At 36.6% G+C, this 19708-nt stretch overlaps 1 protein-coding gene across 1 annotated transcript; it reads left to right on the forward strand.

Moving 5' to 3' along the window:
* The first annotated feature begins 544 nt into the window (after positions 1 to 544).
* On the forward strand, positions 545 to 19701 carry slc35d1b (solute carrier family 35 member D1b). The gene is made up of 13 exons (XM_051130822.1): positions 545 to 772; positions 1396 to 1429; positions 2187 to 2273; positions 2363 to 2430; positions 2547 to 2618; positions 2703 to 2771; positions 15165 to 15267; positions 17187 to 17279; positions 17411 to 17478; positions 17610 to 17688; positions 17800 to 17882; positions 18213 to 18265; positions 18401 to 19701. Exons 1-13 carry the CDS (start codon positions 591 to 593, stop codon positions 18409 to 18411), a joined length of 1002 nt encoding a protein of 333 aa, XP_050986779.1. The 5' UTR covers positions 545 to 590; the 3' UTR covers positions 18412 to 19701.
* Positions 19702 to 19708: the final 7 nt, after the last annotated feature.

The following is a 19708-nucleotide window of genomic DNA, read 5'->3' on the forward strand; positions in this document are numbered from 1 at the left end:
ACTGCCTGTACTCTGATATTGTTGTAAAGGTTTAAAGCAAATTGCTTTGTCAGACTAGGGGACATTTTACCCCACCTGTGGGGCAAAACGCCCCCCTTGGTACAAACTAAAAAATTTTTTGAAAATCTAATAACATGATTATGTCATTGTCACTAAAACTATGATAACTTTTATATAGTTAAAGTTAAATAACGCATTTAACTTTGGTTTCATAGAAAAAAAAAAAAAAATAGAGACTCCCTAAGGGGGGGCGTTTTACTCCACTCTACCCTACTTCTTCACGTAATCTTTTTTCCTACTATTTAGATAGGTATTAGAACCAAATTAAGTATACGTACGTCCGAATCTCACAAGAATTAGTGCAATTTTCGCCTACTCATAAACTAATACTGAGGATTCAAACGTACTTCCTCGCTCACCTACTGCTTTTAACCTACTATTTAGTAGGGAAGTATCCCATTTCGGACGGAGCCGCAGTCTCTAAATTCGAACACAGCTGGCCCTTTAAAACTGCGGTAAAGGGAACGATTTATTGTGCAGAAAAGTAGTTGGACCTATTTACCCGATAAACCGCATGTATCTAAGTAGACATGGCGGACACACGAAAACGTCCCATTGTGAGTTTCACTGAGAATAACCCAAAAGAAAATGTTCCCAGGGAAGGCGGCACTGGCACATCTGCATTATTTCTTAAGTTATTTGCAGCAGCTTTCTATGGGTTCTGTTCGTTCCTTATCGTTGTCGTTAACAAGAGTCTTCTGACTAACTACAGGTAATCGCATTAATATCACCATATTCATTAACGCTTTATTTTAGCACATTTATATTCAGTAGGTGCTTTTATTACCAGATATTGACCGAGAAAGTATAGTGACAGTCTATAGATCTGACCACGTAAACTATTAATGTGTCTTTTTACTCCTACTCACCTTTGCTATGACTTTGCCTGGTCATAGTTGTCAGCACATATGCAAAAACGTGAATGTGTTGCATGAAGGTGTACTCTAATGTGCACTCTCAGAAAAAAAGGGACAGTTCTGTCATTGGGGTGGTACCCTAAGGTACAGAAGTGAAAAGGTACAAATATGTACTTTTAAAGTACTAATATGTGCCTTTAAGGTAGCAATATGTACTGTTTAAGGGTAGGTAAGGTACAAAGATACCTTACCTTTTGACTTTTGCACCTTAGGGTACTGCCCCAGTAGCAGAACTGTACTTTTTTTTCTGACAGTGTAATATAGTGTAATTTCTCCCGTATTATTTTGAATACATTATACACTCATACATTGAATTCATCATCATCATTATTAGCATATTATTTGTTTTGTATAAATGGGTGCTGTATACATTACATTAAAATGTTTTGTGCACTTAATAAACTGTTTCCCCACTCAGATTCCCGTCCTCTTTAGCAGTGGGAATTGGACAAGTAAGAAAGTTATTACTCATTTCTTTACATTTCTGTTTATTTTTAGTAGTTCTACACTGTAACCTAACTGTGAATCTCACAAATTCTAGAGCTATTATTATTATTTTATTTTATTTATTTATTTATTTATATTATTACTATTATTATTATTATTATTATTATTATTTGTTTATTTTATTTTTATTTTTTTGCATTGACATTTTCATAATATGTAGGCTAATATTTTTAAGCAAAAAAAAAATCTTAATTTTGTCTTTTATTTTGGGGTGAATATATCCACTTATTCCAGCCTTTCCATATAAATTAAAACGAAGAAGATTAAATATTAATCTGAGTTGAAGTTATTTAATTATTTTGAAGCTTCGCTAAAATAGTTCATTAAATCTAAGTTTAAATTTAATCTACTGGTTGTAGTTCTTCTGAGCGAACTCGTCTTCATTTCTTGCTTTAGCGAAAGTCCTCAAAGGCTGTTTTTAAGACAGTAGCTGTGAGACACAATATGCTGTAAATTTTCTCTTCTCGTCTGTCTCATCAACAAGGAGAGAGTGCAGAGTATTCATTATACAGGAACATTTTACTGCTTTATTGCCTGTTTCCCAGATGTTGACATTATTTTGTACAACCCCTAAACATACATGCATATTTAGTGTTTTAATGACTGTTGCATCAAGCAATTCTTAATTAAACAGATATTTTACATACTGTACATTTAGCTCTAGCATTCCAGCAGCTGATGAAGGATCATTGTTGTTTTCAGATGTTTGCAACGGTTGTTGTGCTGCGAGGGGTGAAATCATTAAATGTGGTAGATTTCCCAGATCTTGATAGGCATGTACCTCATAAGGTAGGTCTGCGCACACTCAAGGCCAAACTATGCTTCAGTTTTCATGCATGCACACTGTAAGTTTAGTACTCTCAATAATTACTCCGTAGGTGTGGCCACTCCCTTTAATATATGTGGGAAATCAGTTAACAGGCCTGTTTGGAACAAAACAACTGAAGTGAGTGTGTAAAATTCCAAAGATTTTTTATTTTTTATTTTGTACACTGTAATACATTACTATTATCATATACTGAATGAACAATAATATAACATGCTGTATGAACTCTTTTGCAGTCTGCCAATGTTTACTGTACTCAGAAGATTCTCCATTTTATTCACAATGCTGTTTGAGAGTTACCTCCTAAAGTATGTCTAGTATACTCAGTGTTTGCAGCTGACTCAATTCAGGTTTTATGAGATGTGAGACTTAAACTTTTTTTTCTTTGGTAGAAAGGAGTTTTCATGGTCCATAAAGGCAACCATATTCACCATGATCCTGGGAGCTTTTATTGCTGCAAGGTAAGCTTGAATGAATCGATAAAAGAAATACATTTGAGTTGATAAGTTGAAAATTCATGAAGTAGAAACGCTCTATGAAATTGTGACCAAATTTTAAGAGATTGGTTAACTACTATATTTGATGAGTACTTGGACAGGTTCAGGAAAAGGTATCTTGGAACAGAGCAGTGCTTTTAATGAAACTGTGTTCCAGAACATTTTCTCAACTTGCAACTACTTAGGGCTAGAATGTCTGTTAGAAGAATCCATCCAATAAAGTAAAGCTGTCATATTTGAGGCCCAGTAGTAATACTGAAAATTAGGTAACAAAAGTCCACCAGCAGTTTGACACATTTGCAGAATCTTTGACATATACAAGGATCCCCCCCAAATGTAGCTAGATATCAATTTATGAAGATTTATGAAAAAGGATTTTGTTAGAAAAATAGAAATACACTGGAACAGAAAAAGAAATTTAGGGAGTGTGCTCATCTTAACCAGTGTTGGGGAGTAACTAGTTACATGTAACGGGATTGCGTAATTTAATTACGAAATAAATGTAACTCTAATTAGTTACAGTTACTGAGAAAAAATGTGTCATTAAATTACAGCTACTTTTGAAAATGAATTACATTAATGAATGTTTAATGTAATTAAATCTCTCCAAAGAATGCAAATCAAACATGATAATCCTTTCATCCTCATCAGACGTGCATCAAGTCCATTTCAAAGTGATACAAAGTATAAAATCCACATTAAAATGATATAGGCTCAAACAATCAGCGTCTCTCATTCATGTCCATCTACAGATCACTACAGTGTCCGAGAAGGATAATTTAAGCACAAATATTCGCGATTTCTTGATTGCAATACATATACACACTCAGTCCAGAACATTCAAGGCACAGAAAAACTGTCAAATTGCAGATTAGATTACACAAACATCTTCAGCATTTCATAACATAATTCATGCATGCGTCTTACATTAAGAACATAAATACAGTGTTTCAAATGGTACCTTACACTCCCACCAATCATGACATGATAAATACAATCCCAATAAATCATACATGATTTCAAATCTCAAGGGCTATTTAATAGTTCATCCTATGCAAAGATGCATGAATTTAACACAATTAAGTTAAACTTGAATACCAAATGTGTATGTTTTAATCTTCTACTGCACTGCATCTTTCACTTTCAAACAGGAGCACTAACTTTTGAACTGGTCTTTCTATAACCGAGGATTTAAATGGGGAGTAATGCTTTCTTAATGTAGCATCTGGACCAATCAGACATAAAGCTATTTGTTACATTTAACAATAATCTTTAAACCCAACAAGCCAGCTATATGCTGGAGTTCTGGAGACAACCCCCCAATGCAACTAACACCCCAAAAGGGCTCAGTTGCCAGGGCGACCATCTGATAACATGGGTTTTATTGTTCAAAGGAATGCACTACATTTGCCCATAGGAAAGACACAATGCCTATAGAAATTGATTCTTTCCTATTCATTCACAGACAAACCTATCCTTGACCTTCCTATCACACATAGCCCCAAGTCATTGTGTATAGTCTTACTGCCTTGTATTTTGTGTGTGTGTGTGTGTGTGTTTAATTGTATACTGTTATATGCATTTGATATGATAGATAACTACTAGTATAGCTCACCTATGCCATGTTTGGTCTCTTTGAATTCGTATTTTGATGATCTAAAAGATGGTGTATATTATCTCTTGATACCTATACAACATATTAGTGTTTTAAGAAACCTTAGTAGTTTTTGCATCAACACCCAATCGAATTACATATTCAAAATACCATGCTCACAGAACATCGTAAGAGTCATAAACTTTCTGCCTTGCAAAATTAATGTCCCTTTATGATTCAGATTCGAGCTACATGCTCTAATGCAGTAGTACTTTGAGAAAGTTATTTTCTGTGTCCAAGAAAATATAATTTCTTATAGTTGATATGAAATTATTCTGAACGTTCGTTAGCGAACAGATTAGTTGATGGAAAATTAATCCTGCTACAGTTGCAGCTGATATAAATAATTGTAATTATTTATATACATTTTCCCTTTTGAGCTAAATCGCTACATTATGAACTCTGCTCACTTTCAGTCTTCGCACTAATCCGTCACTGTCCACTGTCCACAGTTGTTTCCACTATTCATCCCAACTGCCACTGATTTCTTGGAAAGAGATGTTCCTTTATCAAAACTACATTGTTCACCTTGAGATTACGCTGCACCACATGCCACTTCTTCCGCATAGAGATGTTCAGAAGATACTCTCCCTTCCATCGACTCCAAAATTGTTAAATCAGATATTGAATGCGGCGCCAACACTTGGTGCCATACACGTCTACTCTCACAAATTCCCCTGGAGGCGGAAGGGCAACCTTTGACTTCATTAGAATCAAATGATTAGGTGTTAAAGGCTCAAGGAAATTAGGATTGTTTATTCCATCTACTGTTAAGGGGCGACTATTTATGATGGACATGGCCTCATAAAAAAGCATTCTGAGAGAGGCATCATCAAGTCTTCCCAAACTTTGAGCCAAGGTAACACTCAATACATTTTGAATGGTGTGTATTTGACACTCCCAAACACCGCCAGCATGGCTTGCTGATGGAGAGTTGAAGACAAACTCACACTGCTTCTCAGCCAAGAATGTCTGCAAAGCCTGGTTATCACATTGTTTAAGAGCTTCCTTAAGTTCATTTCTGGCTTCGATGAAATTCCTGCCTTGATCACAATAGAGTTTGCACACAACTCCTCTTAAGCTAATGAAACACCACAGGGCATTAATAAAAGAGTCTGTGGAAAGATCTTCCAACATTTTCAAGTTCGAGAATAAAGACCGTATCAGAGAGTATCAGACCGTACCTTTTGTACTCTTTACTATTCCTTTTGACAATGAAAGGTCCAAAACAATCCATTCCACAATATGTAAATGGAGCAGATGCTTCCACTCGCTCTTTAGTGAGCTCAGCCATATGCTGTTCTTCAACAGGACGCCACTCACTTTCCTGTATTGCACACAACTGTTTATCAATTTAGCAACCAACTTGCTGCAGCTGATAATCCACAAGCCATTTGATCCGAGCTCCATCTGAGTTTGGCTTCGACCTTGATGGCATATTTGAGAATGAATATGTTGCAAAATAAGTTGAGTAATGTGGCTATCCTTTGGCAGAATATACGGGTGTCTAAATTCTTCACTGAGAGATGAATGCTGAAGTCTTCCCCCGACACAAAGTATGCCTTCTTTCCTAATTGGATCGAAATTGAAGAGAGGATTAGAACGAGGAAGACTTTCTTCAGCGTCTAGTACCTTTATCTCTTGGCTGAACGCCTGCTGTTGGACAAGCTTTATTACTGCTTTAGCAGCACTCTCACGCTCTTTAGAATTCACAACATCAGGACTCTTCCCTTTAGACCCCAATCTCTTAATTTTTGCAATGACCTTAAGAAGTGTTGTCCAAAATGAAAACCTTGACAGACGATCAAGAGTTTCTGCACAGTCGTTACTTCTTAAATTTTAACTGTCTTAACCTCTGGATCACCGACCATTAAGTCAATTGCTGGAATGGATTCTTCACAGACTTCTTCCACAAAAACTCAGGACCTGACAGCCAGTTCGTCGACAGGATATCAATGCACGAAGTCCCCTAGAGGCATAATCAACTGGATTTTCTGTTGTATCAACATAATGCCATTGGTTTAGATTGGTGTTCTCTCTTATCATCTGGACACTGTTTGCCACAAACACATGGAACCTTCATGTTTCATTATTGATGCATGAAAGAATGACTTGAGAAAAGAACTCTTAATCTATCTTAGTATGGAGCTCTGATTTCAGTAGAACACTCTGACAGCAGTCACAGCAGCTGAAAGTTCCAGACGAGGAATACTTGTAACTTTTAATGGAGCGCCATTATGAGACTGCAGTGGACTCTGTTTTCCTCGTTCTTGCATCTCAAGTAAGAACATATGCCATATCCTATACTACTGGTGTCTGAAATGTGATGCAATTCTGTTCTCACAATATTGCCAAAATCCTGTGGATTATAACACCTTGGAATTGAAACGTCTCTCAATCTTTGAAGACCCATCTTCCATTACTCCCACAGTGGGTACAAATCTGCAGGAAGCAAGTCATCCCATCCAATACTTCTGTGGCACAATTCCTGCAAAATACACTTCCCACTCAAAACAAATGGGGCCACAAAGCCCAAGGGATCATACAAGGAAGCGATGACTGAGAGGATGCCATGACGTGTATCAGGCTTTTCTTTCAAATTTATGTTAAAACTGAAACTGTTGCTTTTGATTTGCCAACAGATGCCCAAAGCATGTTCCACTAGAGCTGAATCTGGATTAAGATCAAGATGTTCTACACCTGTTGCTCTTTCGGACGGATTTACACAGCAAAGAACTTCACTCCTATTCAAACTGAACTTGTGAAGTCATAAGCCTCCTCTTTTACACAATTCTTGTGCTTCAACTATCAAAGCAGATGCCTCCTTGATTGTAGGCACAGTCACAAGACCATCATCAACATAAAAGCTGTTTTCAACAAATGAAGCTGCAGTAGTATAATACGCCTTATGTAACTGTGCAAGATATTTGAGACCAAAATTAGCACAGCCTGGAGAAGAGGCAGCACCGAAGAGATGGACTGTCATCTGATACTTTTTGGGCTCATGGTCAAGATCTCCATCCTCCCACCATAAGAATCTGAGATAATTGCGATGTTCAGGCATGACAAGAAGCTGATGGAACATCCGTTTGATATCACATATAATGGCCACTGTTTCCTTTCTGAAACGACAGAGAACTCACACCAAGGAATTAATCAGATCAGGTCCTTTCAGTAAGTTGTCATTTAAGGAGATTCCATGAAATTTGTCTGAACAATCGAAAACAACTCTTATCTTGCCGGGTTTCTTTGGATGGTAAACGCCATGATGAGGAATATACCATACAATATTTCCCACAGATGCTTCTGGGGCTAACTCTGCATCACCATTTCTAATCACCTCCTCCATGAAGGTTTTATAATGATCATAAAACTGTTTGTTTGCTTTTAACTTTCTCTTTAAATGCTGCTCGGTAGGCCTTTTGCACAAGAAATGGATTCCCATACTTGTCCTTTAAAACTGACCAGGCACTCTCGTATGAATCCTCAGAGCTCCGATAGAAGAATCACACAAAATTGTATCACACAGCCCAATAAACCAGAAAGGCTGGTGAGTGGGGTTTACGACTGCTGATGTGTTCATGTCAGTATACTGCAGCCTGCCTCAAAAGGTTGTAAAAACTCTAAAGATGGTTTCTGGGGTTGCGACTCATTTGCAATCTAATACGTTTTTGAGGGGTCTGACATTGTAAACTTGTGGTGTGTCAGGTAAAGATCAAAACAGATAATTTTTCTAAGATGTTCAGTGATCTGTCTATTGATCAAAACATTGATTAGCATGCTCAGGTGTGTTCGATTACGGATAGAGCTAAACTCTACAGTAGTGTTTCTCAACGGGGGCTGTACCGCCCCCCAGGGGGCGTTCGGACAGCATCGGGGGCCGCTGGAAGCAATATTTTTGAAAGGGGGGCGTTGAGCTGTTCCTGGGGGGCGTTTGGTCAAGACGAGTTTATACCAAAGATATATGAGCTGAAACTTGCAAAAGAAATGGTCTTCCACATCCTAACGCTGTCTCTACACTGGATACATCAAAACGCACTTTCTATATCTATTTTTCAACTTGTCGGTAGCGCAGACGCGTAGAATCCCGCAGGCAGAAATATAAGGCGGCATCCGTTTATTGTAGTGCTCGCGCTCAGTTGTTACTGAACGAGTGATTATAACGGGATCTATGTGCTTTAACACAACGTGTCGCGCTGTTCGCGGTCAGTGTAGTAGTGATGTTCACTGCTAGTTTACACCAATACTCCCGCTCCTAGACTGGACGGTGTATCATTTCCTTACCAACGACTTCAGTACTTTAGTGTTTGCTTGACTTTCTGTAGCGCAGCTGCTGCGTCAAAACAATAGCAAGCATTTAGACACGATAAAGCAAGAGATGTTTTTTCTTGTTTAGAAAAATTAATATTAATACTTTTTGTTTGCTGATTGGCTGCGGTTGGTTTGAATACCACATTTCTAAAGATTTTATTCAAAGCTCACAAATATAAAAATGTGTGTTTTAAAATGTGTTTTCTTCTCATGCTAAGCTACAGCATATTACTACAGCTTTCAGTGTTACATGATCTTTCAGAAATTATGCTGATTGTTGCTTATGAAACATTTCTTATTATTATTATAGCTGGCACACCACACTGACAAAAAAAGCAAGATTTGAAATTTAATTGGCTATAACAAATATATCAATCAGGACAGCACTAAAATAGTAACTATTTTGAAAATGAGGAGCATATGTTTTCCATCTTTCTACAACCCCAATTAAAAGTTGGGGCGTTTTGTGAAATGCCATAAAATTAAGTATGTGTCATTTGTTCTCTTTAGTCTATTTAATTGACTTAAGTACAAAGAAAAAATCCAATATTTTCACTGGCCAACTTAATTTTATTTTGTTAATACAAACAAATTTTGAGCCATGATCCAGCTTTGCTTGCAAAGACTGAGAAGCTCCATTTATAGCCAAACATGATACCCTCACCTATTACCAATTCACCTGCTTGCTGTGTTTCAAAGCAGTTTATTTGGTTATTCTATAACCTTTTCACTTTTATTTTATTAAGTCTGTCCCAACTTTTTTGGAGTGGGATGCATACTTCAAATAAATAAATATTTTATAAATAAATATGTTTATATTTACAAAATACATTTAAGTTGGTCAGTGAAAACTTTGGAAATCTTTTCTTTGTACTTTTGTCAATTAAATAAAAGTTAAATAGAATGAACAAATCACAGATTTTATCATTTTACAAAATGCCCTAACTTTTCTAGAATTAGGGTTGTACTTAGTTTTTAACTTTTAAATATTCTCACAAAATCTATGAAATATAGTAAAGTAGGGTTTACATTTCTCCCATTTGCATGTGTAAATGTGGTATTTACTCACCAAAATAACAATGTCCACTATGTCATTTTTATTTAGTCTTTTTTAAATTTAGGGCAACAAGATATATCTGCATCTCAACAACACTAAAGCTATAGCAGTGAAAACCACCAACATGTGGTTGTAAATGAATGTTATTACACTTGTTTCAAAATAATATACTGTAAAAAAGTAATTCACTGTCTTTTTTGATCAATTCAATGCATCCTTGAAATAAAGTAATTTCCTAAAAATCATAATGACCCCATACATTTGAATTACTGTAAATATAATAACAGTCCTCATTATAAACAGAAAATAATAATAATCAACTTTAAAGGAACCGTATGTAAGAAATTTATTTCAGTTAATCATAAAATGGCCCTGACATGTCACTAGACATTAAGAAATCATGTTCATTTCAAATACTTATATCACTGACAACAGTGGTCCGGCCAGGATATTGTCATTTAAAAGTGAAAGTTGCAGCCCTCAGCTGATGTTGATGTTGTCATGTTGTGTTTTGGTCTGAGGCGCCACCCTCCAGCTATCTACCAATCACGAAGTCAGTAGAGTTTCGTCATCCGGGTTGGCAGCTCTGCTCTAGTTAGCGGATACGCCGTTCTACAGTATTTTGAAAGTGATTGTAGTACCAGTTTTGGCCACAATCCTACATACGGTTCCTTTAATATTCAGTGAGGACAATTAGACTACAGTTTATTTGATGGGGGGTGGTGAGGGACCTGGATAATGGGTAGGGGGGCGCTGGCCCCAAAAAGGTTGAGAACCACTGCTCTACAGGAAAGTGGATCTCGTGGGCCAGATTTGAGGATCCCTGATGTAAAACGTAAAAAGTAACAGCTCTACTACTGAGCCTTGAGGTACTCCATACTGCACTTGTGATCAATATGATGCCTCTTCATTCACTGCTACAAATTGATGGCGGTCAAATAAGTAAGATTTAAACCATGCCAATGCACTTCCACTAATGCCAACAAAATTTTCTAGTCTATTCAAAAGAATGTTGCGGTCAAGTGATGTCGAACACAGCACTAAGATCTAGTAGCACTACTAGAGACTTACAGCTACAATCAGATGATAAGAGCAGGTAATTTGTAACTCTAATGAGACTTACAATTTGCACAGATCTCAAACCGCTGTTATCACTTCCTACCAAACAGATACTTGGTTGAATGCTGAATTCCAAAAATAACAGCGACATTAAAGTGATGGGTCTCTCTTTACCATCCCCCATTCGATGTAACAAAATAGCTCCCACCCCATAGGGAGATGCATCACAGACCAAGATGAGGTTATTGGAGTACATATGCTGGAGTAATGCTTGTGCATTATGATACTTACGTATCATAATGCACAAGCACCTCAGAAGACCGGCCTGGGCTTATAGTACCTTGGCACTGCATCCTTGTCAATGTGAATTTTTTTTTTTTTTTGCTAAGGGACCTGTCCATGTCCCTAAGCCCTCTTCACACAGATTCATATCTGGTCAACATCTCCTGAAGTGTCATTAATTTTGTTTTTACTTGATTCACCATACTCCAGCATATGTCTACCTCTTTAATCCAACCCCAGCTCTGACGATTTGGTCCCTAGGTAGACACCACCACCACAGGAACCTCTCTAACCTGATTACCATGCCGCTCAATTACATCTGTGGCCCCCAGTATTTTTACTGACTCACCTGTATACGTTTTCAGGCTAAGAGAACAATCTTTCAGATCTGGGAGTTTGCCCACACTCCCTAACTTGGCATATTCCATCTTTGATATAATAGTGACACTGCAGCCTGTGTCCACCTCAAAATTTACCTCAGTGTCATTCACTTTTAATAGCATGGTGATTGGAAACATTCTTGGAATTTGAGTTTCTGCCACACTGTACATAGTGAAAACGTCTTGCCCGTCACAGGCAGTGGCTTTTGCTGTGTCACTAAAGTGATGAGCTGATCTATGTTTCTCTATGCTGGAGTGCTGTTGCTTGTATTTCCCCAATCCCCCTTTAGACTTAAACTTGGTGGAGGGTAAGCCATCTCTGCACATTTTCCTGATATGTCCTTTCTGACCACACTTGTGGCATTGCTCTTGTAGAAAATGATACTCCTGCTGTTTGTGATCATCACCACATCTGTAGCAGTTCAGGCGTGGCTCTTTATGCGTCCATTTGTTCTTTGCTTCCAACTTGAGCACCGTCTGCGTTGTTTAGCATGCACATCCTCGGATGCCTTATTTTGACATTGTAAACCCATCACGTCTTTATTTGCCATCTCTATTGCTTGCGCAAGCTTCATCGCTTTTCAAAAGCTCTAGTTCTGCCAACAACCGACACTGTATTCCATCAATTCTCAGTTCCACACATCAGTCTGTGACGGTGCGATAGTGGAGATAGTACCTCACAATATTCCTCCCAAGACTGCGTCTTACTGTCAAATGAAGTGAACGTCCCTACCGCGAGTGCCATGTCTGTTTCGTACTGGACAACGGCTACTCCTGTGACCGTCAAACTAAGAAAAAAAAACATCCAGATTCCTCAAAGTCCGCGAAGTAACTCTAAACTTTAATCCTTGTCACCATTATGTGATAAGTTGTTCCTGGCACAGCAATAAGACTAAGACGTGATGGCTGGTCTAAACAATGTAGCAAGCTTTATTGTTCTCTATAACACAACGTTGGAGCATACAACGTTGCTAAAATATATATATTGTACATCATGCAGGACCTTCGTTTTAATTAAACCCATGAGCATAAAGACATTACCCACTAAATAAACATTTGATTGGTTTACTCTTAAATCAAAACAAAAATAATAATTCCTTTGGAACATCACATTTCCAAATTACTACACAATCAATACAGCACAGTCAAAAATAATTAAAGAGGTTGCCAGCATTTACTAAACTGTGGACTAGCTTTGACTCTTGCTGCTAATTTGAATGGGGATGCTTCCCGTTTTAAGTGTCAGTTGATGGCCTTTCATTTTTAACCAGAAATGTGCACGCTACTTTTTTGATGTTCATTGAAGTTTTCTGTGTCTTTTTCCCATGTCATTTAAATGTGTCATTGTTACCAAAGGTGAGACACTTTAAGAAAAAATAAATGATCATTTGTGGGACTGTATTCCATCATAAATCGCATACCATTTGTTAAAGATTCTTTTGAGACAACATCCATTTCCAAGTATTTTCACCAATGCCAGTACATAATTTATTTCATAGGTGTATCGGACTGGTTTCTGGAATTAAATACACAAAAAATATAAATTAACGAACATAAGTTAAACAGTCAACAAATTGCATAGCAAAATCCAAACCATACAAAATATATATACTTACGTTGAACACCACATGAAAAGTCATGCAGCAAACAAACAGAGAGCAAACTGACTGCTGCTCTGAAACAACCCTTCTTAAAGGCCCACATACGGTACGGAGTAGTGAACACACACACCCAAAGCAGTGAGAAGGTCCTAAGATCTCTTCGCAGTTTTACATCTACCATACTTTGACATTATTCTGATGAAATGTGAAGCAAATTGAGTAAAAATAAGAGGCTGATTATAAGCAATTTGAAAACGACAGACTTCCTGCTGCCACTTGGTGGCACTGTAACTTTGACTTAGTTACATATATGTTATCAGCCTCACACAACAAACAAATTCCTGAAGTTTAAGAACATTGACTAGATCAAAGACCTTCAGACACACAGCTTTATGTGACGTGACAGACGTGACAATAGTTGTCCTGTCCATTTCTGTCCGGTTTTCCGAGAGTGCAGTTGTGAGTCCTGAAAATTTATGAGTGTAAGTTTGGTTTTAGAATGTGGTTGACATCCTGTAAGTAACTGTACTGTGTGTTAACGTAACCTGTATTATTACTACACCATATTCTGCTGTGTGAATGTGGCCTTAGGCAGGTTGTGAACCCTGTTTTGTTTTCAGACAGCTGAATATAACTTTTAAAAAAAAAAAAAAAAAAAAAAAAAAAGGTCCAGTACATAGATTACATTGAATGGCAGCTGTCAAGGCAATAAGAGCAATGTAGACCTGCTATAAAAAAAACAAACAAAAAAAACAGCTACCCCCCTGACCCACCATGGCCGCCGAACTGTAACCGTGGCTTCCCGAACCTCCTTATCCTCCTTGGCCACATGGACTATGTGCTCGGCCGTGGCTTCCCGAGCTCCCTGACCCGCCATGGCCACATAGACTGTGTGCTCCGCCGTGGCTCCCCGAGCTCCCTGACCCGCCATGGCACTATGGACTGTATGCTCCACCGTGGCTCCCCGAGCTCCCTGACCCGCCATGGCACTATGGACTGTATGCTCCGCCGTGGCTCCCTGAGCTCCCTCATCCGCCCTGGAGGCGTACCTCCTATCGTTCCTGCGTCTGCCCTGCACGAGCCTCCAGGGCGCCCACCCCCCCTCCCCGGTGTATTTGTTATGGCGCGAGTCGAAGGGTGCAGCCTCTGAACTGGGACACAGCTTAAAGAATTTTCTGAAACATGCAAGCTACAGTGCATACAAATACATGCTAGCAACTTGTTAACTAATGTCCTATAACATGCTAACCAAGGGCTAAACATGCTACACACATATACCAAATCTGTCAGCAACATGCTAACAATGTGTTGAAACATGCTACCAACATGCTAAAACGTTAGAGATGTGCTAAGACAAGCTAGAAACATTTTATCAACATGCTAAGACAAGCTAGAAACATGTTACCCAAAATGCTAGCAACCACACCACACAGCAACTTCAATACTCTAGTAACTACCCAAAGTATTCTAGCAACCATACATAGTACTACACCAACAACCTAGCGACCACCCAGAACACCCTAACAAAACCCTAACAGCCACCTAGCAGCAATTTAGTAACCATCCAGGACATCATATCAAATGCCTAGCAGTGCCCTTGCAGCCACACAGAATGCTCTAGCAACCACATTGTAACATGAAAATAATTTGTTTTTATCATGTGTTGTTGTAGGTTTTGGTTCTTCTGATGTTATCTATCTATCTATGTATCCATCTATCTATCTATCTGTCTATCTGTTTATCTGTCTGTCTGTCTATCTATCTATCTATCTATCTATCTATCTATCTATCTGTCTGTCTGTCTGTCTGTCTGTCTGTCTGAATGCATGACCTTAAAATCTTCAACGTTAAGCTTTTATAACTAATAATTCAAACTTCAAGGTTTTAAAAATGTTTTAAACTTTCTGGTCAGGCTTTCTCAAGCCAACATCAGAGTTTTTTTGTGACTATTTTTTTTGTTTTATCTTCTTTTTATCTTTCTTCAATTAATTTGCCTTAATTTGATTTTCACAGTACGGATTTAGCTTTCGACCTCCATGGATATGTGTTCATTACACTGAACAACATTCTGACTGCTGCTAATGGGGCTTATATGAAACAAAAACTGGACTCCAAGGTAATTTAACTCATAAGCCTGATTTATGCTTGACGCAACCACACAAGTGCAAGAGCGTGTGCAACATAAGTCCTGTTGTCTTTGTTTCGCATGCCCGCAAATGTGCTAGTTTTCAGTAGCATGCAGTTTTGCACACAAGCCTTCAAATCCTAAAGCTTCGTAGTTGTTACTGCTTAGAAAAAGTATTTGTCCACTGCCTTTTTGTATAAAACATTCAGACTATGATACAGAAAATTATTATTATTATTATTATCACTTTTATTTAAAATTATTATTACTAAAAGTTATTAATAATAAAAAAAAAGATTTTGTAGGGCTGGGCGATATGGCCACAAAAAAGAAAAATTATATTTATATATATATTTATATATAAATATATATACATATATATATATATATATATATATATATATATATATACATATATATATATATATGTGTGTGTGTGTGCATAGGGCCAAAAGCCCCTGATCTCAAATAAAATATATTTTATACATTATTTGTTCTCCAAGTACTAGAAATCCATCTGCGAGTGATTACCACTTAGCTTACCTGTTTGTTCCACTAAACGCCGTTTTAAAGCCCTTGTTTTATGTTTTGGATATTTAAATAGCAAGACTGTGAACTCGATTCAATCACCCATGCTTCTTAATCTTATTTTTAAATGACAACGATGTCTATTAAACCTATGAATCACACTGTAATATTCAAATCAGTTCATGTATAGGTATGAAACAGCTTCAAAGTATTTTGTATCGTTATTTCTGTGTTACACATATTCAGATAATCACAGAAGTACTGGGACAAAAGTTTATAGTTCAGATGTAAACACTGTTACAGTAGCGATCAAGATAAATTACCTTTTTTGCTAGTGACTTGAAGCTTCAAATAAAGATTGTATCAATATTTTCAATAATGATATTCAATAATCAGTATTTTATTTTTAGTTTTTCTTCTCAGAATCATGGTGGGGGAATCATGATATCTGTTAAAAAAAAATTAATTCTCCATTCTAAGTTTATCCAGTATCATGCAGCTCTCGTTGGTCATTTGTGGACATGCAATGTAAACAGATAAATGACTTTAATTTTAGATAAAACATCAAAATTTGGTCAGGCAACACCCTGGTTTAAAATTGTACATATGGCAAATTCATTGTCCAGTAACAATTATTTCAGCGAAATGTGTATTGTAGTCAGAATTATTGCAGTCATATTATTTGCTCTGTCTGTTTGGCACGCATGCGTGTCACATCGCTCATTCACTGAAGTACGTGAAGTTTAACGGAGACTCGCATATAGAAAACTCATCCACTCCTGACAGCAAAATGGAAATATTTCCATGATTTTCTAACATTTACATATGGAGAATATACCTGTGAAATGTCAGTCCACTGAGGAAAACAGCACATCTCAAACGCATTAAACAGCGCAAGTAGCTGTTAGCTGCACACGCAGCCTGTCAGAGCATCTGACGGGGAAAGCTGCTTTAAACTGTACATTTTAACTGTATATTACGAGTTATTTAATCCCCTTAATATAAAGCATGCCTCATGTTTACGACAAATTGGATTATGCATTTTCCCACAGCAGCTCACCCCGTATGCTCTGCTGTTTTTCAGATGCACTGGCCTCGCATCAAATCACTGTATGTAGATATAAATGGCATTGCCTCATACCATATCGTTTGCAAAAAATATATTGATAAATTGTATTAACACGATATACCGCCCAGCTCTAACATTTTGTCACCTTTAGTTTTTACTTATATGCTGCTTCTTGCCAGTTTTACTTGGTGTTTAGGCTCATATATGATTTAAGCTGCAAGAGAACAACAGAGAGTAACAGCAAGAGAGTAACAGACCTGCTTGTTTTAACCCATATTTAGTTTAAAGGATTTTTTTTCTCCCTGCATTTCAGGAACTGGGAAAATACGGGCTGCTGTATTACAATGCATTATTCATGATTATTCCCACTATGATTTTAGCATACTTAACTGGAGACATTAAGAAAGTAAGAATTTTAATTAAGAACAGATTGAAAATTATATCTGAATTTTGATTGACTTTATATAAATGGAAATGTACATTTGATAAAATAATAAATGTTCATTTGATAAAATAAATTCTCCTGTGAATTTTCAGGCTTTGGAGTATGATGGTTGGGCTGACATTTTCTTTGTGATTCAGTTTGTGTTATCATGTGTCATGGGGTGAGCCTGATATTTCCAATCTTTTTTTGTACTTCAGCTTCAGCTTTTTTTGTTTTTTAAGACTACATAGAGGCGAATTGTCTTTTTTTCTCTTGTTCTCATGATTGTGATATCATTGGTTATTTTGGCAGGTTTATACTCATGTACTCAATTATGTTATGCACCCATTATAACTCTGCTTTAACGACAACTATTGTCGGCTGTATCAAGGTCAGTAATTAACGTTAAATAAAATTAAATAAAATTAAGTTAAATTAAATTAAATTAAATTAAATTAAATCGGTTAAGATCTTACTTTGTTTCCTTTAACCAACCCAACAGAATATCTTTGTGACATACATCGGGATGGTGTTTGGTGGAGATTACATCTTTACTTGGGTGAATTTTATTGGCCTAAACATCAGGTAAAATGCCAAAAATGACAGTGAAGATAGCCCACATTACTGGGACATTCTTAGTTAAAGACTGTAAAAGAAACTGTAAAATGTGATGTCACTTCCTCCTTATGTCAAAATGATCAAGGTGCAGAAACATAGACAAATTTTGGGTTTTCTCAGGATACAAGAATTTAGAAGAAATAACACTGAAGTACAAAAACGTAAATGTTCTGTATAACCCACTCATTTTCAAAAAAGTGATCACTTTTTGTTTTACTTGAGAATGGCCATGAATATTTCTGATATTTCCTTCACTTGTTCTATAAATATAGCTTTTCTTACCTTTTTCCTCTATAGTATTGCTGGCAGTCTTGTGTACTCGTACATCACTTTCACTAAGGAACCAAAAAGTAAGCGAAATGCAAAAATGTGGATTATGTGCATCTTAAACCTTAATATTATGGATTAATTTTCTTTAATTTCCTTTCTTTTGTTGAATAAGATAAAGTGCATTGTATATGACATGAAATCTTGTTTTTTAACAGAAAAATGTTGACGGAAAAGTTTAAACAGGCAAAAGGGAGTCAAGAACCCAGTCAGCACTGTGTGCAGACGCATTTCACAACACTGTGCAACTTTCTCAGCAACCTTGGTTTAATTTATTTTTTATTTATTTTATTTTTTTTTTTTTTTTTTTTTTTTTTTGGAACAGTGTATTTTGTTTTTCTTTAACAATATATGATTTAATTTAATTCAATTACTTCCTTTGCTGGGTATGAAATAAGTATTATTTTTTGTCTTTGTAAATGTTTTTTTTTTTTTTTTTTTATTATTAACTGTTATTTTGATTATGTTTTGTTGTAACACGTGACAACGTGATGCTGTTTAACCTGAAATAAACTAGTGGTATGAACAAGCTAAATAACATTGAATAGCTATATATATACAGTTTCATAAACACATTTCTGTATGACTGTTTCTGTCATAAACATAAGAAAAGATTGAAGAGTTTAGGCTACTACTGTTGTGGATATGTTCTTTCCTATGGTATTTTGTAAAAATTATCTTCTGTTCCCCAACAAGCCGTCTCAGATGGTTATTTAATGCAAATTCCAATTATATGTTTCTTGGTCTTGAATATAGATATTTTAGGAAAAATTTAAAAAGGAAGGAGGGATTCTGTACTATTTGGAGAGACAAGGCTACATTGGTTGACCTAGTCCAAGGTCCAACTGCAGTGTTCATCAGATTGGCAAGTTTGACAGACATTTCAACCTTATTTTTATCCGATTTTAGTTTGAACCAAACTGAATTAAGGCTGATGATACATGGGGCAACTTGTTTTGAGCAATGTTGCTTGGATGCTGTCCCATTGAGAATAGGTAACAAATTTCTGTCTGGATAATTTAACTTGGTCGTGGGCCCTTTGTTTTAGCTGGTTGCCCGTTACTGAAATCATCTGGAGTTACTGGAGAGGCCCTTACATACTATAGCAGTAATATGGCAGTGGATCAATTTAAGTATATTCATGATTTTATATAAATATTCCTCTGCACTACTCCAAAAATTAAAATAATATCTATTTTATCTGCAATGGTGGATCCACCAGTGTGGATTTCAAAATCTCTGCTATTTAAAATGTATTTTATGCATAAATCCCACTCTAGACCATTTCAAATGAGATTAATGCTACAGTTACATGATGTTAACCAACCTGCTGACAAACAACTGGTGGCTAACAAAGTGGTGACAAGCAACAAAAATGACAATAAATGCAGCAAAAAAAAAAAAGAAAAGAAAAAAAGATAGTAAAGCATTTCTAGTTTTCTAGTTTTTGTAGGCTGTGTCTTTAT

The sequence above is a fragment of the Labeo rohita genome, chromosome 2 (assembly GCF_022985175.1).
Source record: "Labeo rohita strain BAU-BD-2019 chromosome 2, IGBB_LRoh.1.0, whole genome shotgun sequence".
Lineage (NCBI taxonomy): Eukaryota > Metazoa > Chordata > Actinopteri > Cypriniformes > Cyprinidae > Labeo > Labeo rohita.

What these genes read in the sequence shown, in the direction of transcription:
- slc35d1b (XM_051130822.1), top strand. Translation starts at nt 591, where the DNA reads ATGGCGGACACACGAAAACGTCCCATTGTGAGTTTCACTGAGAATAAC. An exon ending in AGTCTTCTGACTAACTACAG is followed by an intron (nt 773 to 1,395) that starts GTAATCGCATTA and finishes TTCCCCACTCAG; the next exon opens with ATTCCCGTCCTCTTTAGCAG. An exon ending in TTTATTGGCCTAAACATCAG is followed by an intron (nt 17,883 to 18,212) that starts GTAAAATGCCAA and finishes TTTCCTCTATAG; the next exon opens with TATTGCTGGCAGTCTTGTGT.